Source organism: Vidua macroura, chromosome 20 (assembly GCF_024509145.1).
Source record: "Vidua macroura isolate BioBank_ID:100142 chromosome 20, ASM2450914v1, whole genome shotgun sequence".
Lineage (NCBI taxonomy): Eukaryota > Metazoa > Chordata > Aves > Passeriformes > Viduidae > Vidua > Vidua macroura.
The window spans coordinates 3516513-3521765 of NC_071590.1; the positions used below are offsets into that span (position 1 = coordinate 3516513).

Below are 5253 nucleotides of genomic sequence, written 5' to 3' on the forward strand. Positions count from 1 at the left end.
TTGTGCCCCATCTCATGCCTCAGTGCTGTGCCTGGTCCCCTGTGGCAGGGCAGTGACAGCCCACCAGCACTGCCTGTGACTGGGGCTCAGCCCAGGCAGGTGAGCACAGAGCCTGACTGGCAAACAGGCCTTTCATTGCCAGGCTGAGCCCAAAGTGGGACTTAGGAAAGCAGCAGGAGCTTTGTGAAACTCCAAATAGTCCAGTGACTACCACCTCCTCACATGCCAATAAAGGCACAGTGGCTGGTCCCCTATTTATGCCAGTTTTAAACCTGCTTTAACTGGTAATACTGGAATATTAGCCATAAATGAGGGCTGAAGTTTGGCATAAGGCCAGGTAGCCTCAGTGGGGGAGGTGATCAGACACTGCAAGCTAATGACCTGTATTTTGGGGTGTTCTGTAGCCTGAGCCAGGGCTTCTGCTGCTTGGGATGATTTCAAAGCAGTCTACATACCAGTGGCAAGATGCAGGTTGGGCAGGCAGTTGGGAAAGAGGAAAAGAATTATACAGCCAGACAGGCTCTGAGAGCACAAGAGTCTGAAACCAACCCAAATCTAAAACCAGCACAATGGACATGCCACAACAGGAAACAAGCACCCCAGGAGGCTGCAGCTGGAGGAACCAGGCTGTCCCCTGGAGGATGGGGAACACCACCCCTCAGACTCACCATCCATTGTGTGATACTAAGGGAAGGAACAGAAGAGCCTGGGATGAAACAGGCTGAGAGCTCAGGCCTCCTGTCACTTTTTCCAGTGAGGGCTGGTGGAATGGGGGAGGAGGACAAGGAATGACAAAGGGCACAATGGCCCCTGAGGGGATGAGAAAGGTGGACACAAGTACAGGCTGATGTGACCAGTGCTGCCAAGATGTGAGCAAGCCCAGCTGGCCACAGGGTATAACCCTCCATGGGGTGAGGGCTTTGCTGCTGGCACGAAGCATCTCGGGGCACCAAAGGCCTTCCCCATGTGCAGGGCCAAACTGGTCCCTGGCACCTCTCTTGGCACCCCACTGGTCCATGACACACTCGGCAGGCTCTGCACCCCTTGCAGGAGCTCTCAGCTTCTCCAGGGAAGTGATGTCCTGAGCCAAGTGCAAAGGAAAGGTCTGGGGGCTCCTCAGGCTGGAGAGCCCTCCTTGGCTGCCAGTCACCTCCAAGCCTGGCAAGTGCTCCCTGGTAACCCTTTCCTCCCTGCCTCTTCATAGCCAGAGCCAAAGGGCAGAGCACAGAAAAAGCACACACAGAGTATGGAAAGAGGCTTTATTTAGGAGCATGTGGCACACGCAGCGCTCCTGTGCCTTTTCCCTGCTATCCCTCCCAGCTAAGCCCACTGACATCCCTATGAGCCACCCACCCCCACTTCCTGTCACCATTCCTCCTGCTGTGGATGCAGAGACCTCCCCCTGGCAGCTCCCCAAATGCAGGACTCCCTACCCGGCCATGGCACCTGCCCCAACCAAGTACCTCCATCCCTCTGTGAGCACCCACCCACGTGCCTGCCCCACAGACCCTTTGGAGCTGTGCCTACACCACCCCCCTCCCCTCATACTCCTGCCCAGGTGTTCCTGCCCAGCCCCCGGGAGGCACGGGAGCAGGGACATCCCCCACCCCGCCCTGCTACCGGTGCGGAGGCTCCTGCTCCTCGTGCTGTGGCTGCTGCTGCCCGCGGCCGGGCTGGGGGCTGAGCACGGGGATGTGTCCAACGAGGCGCAGGGGAGAGCCCAGGCTGGGCGTTTTGGAGCAGGGAGATGCTGGCTGCTGTCCCAGGGCCGGGAGATGGTGCTTGGGAGGTGCAGCCGGCACGGGAAAGGGCACAACAGCCTCCGAGGGGATGAGGAAGGCAGGCACAAAGCCGCAGGACAGATCAAAGGTTTTGGGGGCTACTCCACTCTGCAAGGGGGCAAGGCGGGCTGGTGCCATGCTAGCTGGGGCACCTGGGCACCCCGCAGGGCCCACAGGGTCCCTGCCCACCTGGTCCTTCTGCACCTGGTCCTTCTGCACCCGGTCCTTCTGCAGCAGCTCCTGCAGTTTCTCCAGCTGTGTCCGGCAGACGTGGGAGCGTGTGCGGCTCTGGCAGAAGGACTCCAGAAAGGACTCGAGGGGCAGGTCCTGGGCCAGGAACTGCTTTATCTGTGCCTGTGGGATGCACAGTGGGACTAGAAAGAGCACCCCCTGGATCCTGGGCTCTTCTGCAGGCCCTGGCACATGGGAGGGCATGGAGAGCACTTCTTGGTAAGGAAGGGACAACAGCACAGGGGTCTCAGCTAACTCACCTCTGACTCTGCTTCGGAGGCATCAAGCTTGGCTTGGAGCTGGCCCAGGGCGCTCTGTGGACTCCACTTCTCCAGGTAAACCTCTGTGTGTCAGAAGGGGATGGGGCTGCCAGCCTTCCCCTGGGTACCCCTGCTGCTGGGGTTGCTGTCTTTCCCATCCACAAGCATCAGCTCCCCCACTCCTGAAACCCTCCCAAACACATCCCTGGAGCCACCTGCACACCACGGCTTCCATCCCACCCTGGCACAGGTTGCCCAGAGAAACCATGGATGCATCATCCTTGTAATTGTTCAGGGCCAGGTTGGACTGGGCTTGGAGCAAGCTGGTCTAGGAGAAGGTGTCCCTGCCCACAGAAGAGGATGGAATGAGATGATCTTTAAGGCGCCTTCCAACACAAATGATTCTGTGATTCCATGACTGGTCCCAGCTAAGGATTTGCTGTGTCATAGGGAGCATCATCTCCCACCACTCCTGATGATGGTTGAACCATTTCCCTGGGGTAGGGTCAAGAATGCTGAGCCCACCTGGACCCTCATATTGACAGGGGTTGCTCTGGATGTGCCTCAGCCCATAGGCTGCACCCCACTCACCCAGGCGCTGCTGCTTGTCCCAACATGCCTCTCGGATCTCCTGCAGCTCCTGGTACTTGATGGCCAGGGAAGCCTTCCCATCCTCCAGCCGTGGGCGCAGGGACAGATTCACCCTGGCCTGAGTGCAATTTGAAGCCAAACACATTTCCCGCTCCAGCTGTAGACTCTGGAACTGTGGGAATGGCATCGGGGCCGTGTGTGTCAGCAATGAGAGAAACGGGCAGAACCAGTCAGATCCAGCACCTTGCTGGACGGGGGGCAGTGTCCATCGGGGGTGAACCCTCTTTTTTTCTGCACTGTCTCCATCCCTCTGCTTTGCCTGGAAAGGGGGTGCATCCCGGGGGAATGCAGCAGCTGGGGCCGGGCTACGCAGGCTGGCTAAACCCGACCGCGGCAATCTCAGCGCCGGCTGCCCAGCCCCTCTGCAGGGAAAGCGCTCGGCAGAGGACATGGATGTCACGGAAGGGACATGCACCCTCCCCTCGCTGTGCACACACCGTCTGCACTCGGGGCCACCGAGGGAAGACGCCGAAATCGGGCCGAGAGCGATTCCACAATAACCTGCGCCCGTTTCCGCAGCGGAGCCGGGAGAGCGCGGGGCTCATCCCGGCTGCGGAAAACGAGACCGGGCTGGAGGGCGGGCGAAGGGCCGGGGTCTCATCGGATCTCGGGGATGCAGAGGACGGGGTTTGGTGGCCGTGGGTTTGGTGGCCATGGGTTCGGTGGCCCGAGGCTTCGGCACCGAGAGCCCCGCGCAGCCGCGGTCGGGACGCCCGGGCGGAGGTTCCCCCGCCCCGCCGGTGGACTCTGCGGCTCCTCCGGAGCCCTCGGGATTACGGGCGTCAGGATAAGGGCAGCGGGCGACGGAGCCGGGGCGGGCGGGAGACACCCGGCCCCGCAGCGCCAATTCCCGGGCCGCGGGCGGCTCCACCTTGCGCACCGGCACAGCCCCAGAGGAGCGAGCGGCGCACGGCTCGACCCTGCCGGCTGCGGGACACCGGCCCCCGGCCCCCCGGCCCCCGGCCGTACCTTCCTGCTTAGGCGGGCGGCGCGCTGCAGCCGCGGCTCGTCCTGCAGCAGAGCCCGGAGCTGCGCCGTGCTGAGCGCCCCGAGGCGGCGCGGGGAGCCGGGCGGCGCCGCGGGCCGGGACATGGGCCGGCTCCGGGATCGGGATCGGGATCGGGACCGGGACCGGGACCGGGACCGGGACCCCCGCCCCCGCCGCCGGGAGCCGCGCGCGCCGCCTCGCGCCCGCCGCCCCCGCCGGTCTTAAAGGAGCCGCAGCGGAGCACGGAGCGCTCCCGTTCCGCACCGCGCCGCCCCCGCCCGGGGACACCGGCGCTGCTCTCGCTCCGCGCACCCTGCACCCGCTGCGCGCAGCCCGAACCCTCTGTGAGCACCCTGCTCCCCGCTGCGCGCACCCTGCTCCCCGCTGCACGGATCGTGCACCCCGCTGTGGGCAACCTGCAGCCACTGCAGGCAAGCTGCACCCACTGCGGGCAACCTGCACCCGCTGTGGGCAACCTGCATCCGCTGTGGGCAACCTGCACCCGCTGTGGGCAACCTGCACCCTCTGTGGGCAACCTGCAGCCACTGCAGGCAAGCTGCACCCGCTGCGGGCAACCTGCACCCGCTGTGGGCAACCTACAGCCACTGCAGGCAAGCTGCACCCACTGCGGGCAACCTGCATCCGCTGTGGGCAACCTGCACCCGCTGTGGGCAACCTGCAGCCACTGCAGGCAAGCTGCACCCACTGTGCGCACCCTGCACCCGCTGTGGGCAACCTGCACCCACTGTGCGCACCCTGCACCCGCTGTGGGCAACCTGCTCCCCGCTGCACGGATCCTGCACACTGCTCTGTGCATCCTGCATCGGGCTCTGTGCATTCTGCACCCTCAGTGCACACCCTGCGCAGCCCGCAGCCCTCTGTGCGCTTCCCGCACACCGAGTCCCTCCTGCCGCCGCCGCGGTTTCGCTCGTCACTGCCGCGCGGTGCCCGGTAACAGCCTGGTGGCCTGTTACCCACTGGCTCAGGAGAGGCGGGAGCCGTGGGGCACCCTGTCCCTGGGGCACCCTGTCCCTTTGGGCACCCTGTCCCTTTGGGCACCCTGTCCCTTTGGGCACCCTGTCCCTGGGGCACCCTTTCACGGCTGGTCTGTGTGACCCCTTTGTCCCCTGAGGAAGGCTGCCCCACTTGGACCAGGAACTGCTGCCACAGGGTCACTTAATGTTTGCAGGGATTCAGAAACCTAGAAGAAAAATTCCAGGATCCCTCTAACAGCCATGTCTCCTTGCTCTACCAGCTTCTGGCTCTGGCACAGGAAAACTGCTCTTCCAGCAAACAAAATCCATCCTGGAGCTGCTCTGTGGATCCCCTCCCTATGCTGTGC

The 5253-nt window shown here is 63.4% G+C and overlaps 1 protein-coding gene across 2 annotated transcripts; it reads right to left on the reverse strand.

The window, feature by feature from the left end:
* Positions 1 to 1263: 1263 nt before the first annotated feature.
* On the reverse strand, positions 1264 to 4062 carry VPS37D (VPS37D subunit of ESCRT-I). Of its 2 annotated transcripts, XM_053995641.1 has the most exons (5): positions 3893 to 4062; positions 2864 to 3035; positions 2273 to 2355; positions 1986 to 2135; positions 1264 to 1889 (listed from the first exon to the last, which is right to left on the reverse strand). In XM_053995641.1, the coding sequence occupies exons 1-5, from the start codon at positions 4013 to 4015 to the stop codon at positions 1617 to 1619; spliced, it is 801 nt and encodes a 266-aa protein (XP_053851616.1). In that variant the 5' UTR covers positions 4016 to 4062; the 3' UTR covers positions 1264 to 1616. The 2 variants fall into 2 exon arrangements, with proteins under 2 accessions (XP_053851616.1, XP_053851615.1); XM_053995640.1 differs by having other exon boundaries at positions 1264 to 2135.
* Positions 4063 to 5253: the final 1191 nt, after the last annotated feature.

What these genes read in the sequence shown, in the direction of transcription:
- VPS37D (XM_053995640.1), bottom strand. Translation starts at nt 4,015, where the DNA reads ATGTCCCGGCCCGCGGCGCCGCCCGGCTCCCCGCGCCGCCTCGGGGCG. An exon ending in GGACAAGCAGCAGCGCCTGG is followed by an intron (nt 2,356 to 2,863) that starts GTGAGTGGGGTG and finishes TCTGACACACAG; the next exon opens with AGGTTTACCTGGAGAAGTGG. An exon ending in CCTCCGAAGCAGAGTCAGAG is followed by an intron (nt 2,136 to 2,272) that starts GTGAGTTAGCTG and finishes TGCATCCCACAG; the next exon opens with GCACAGATAAAGCAGTTCCT.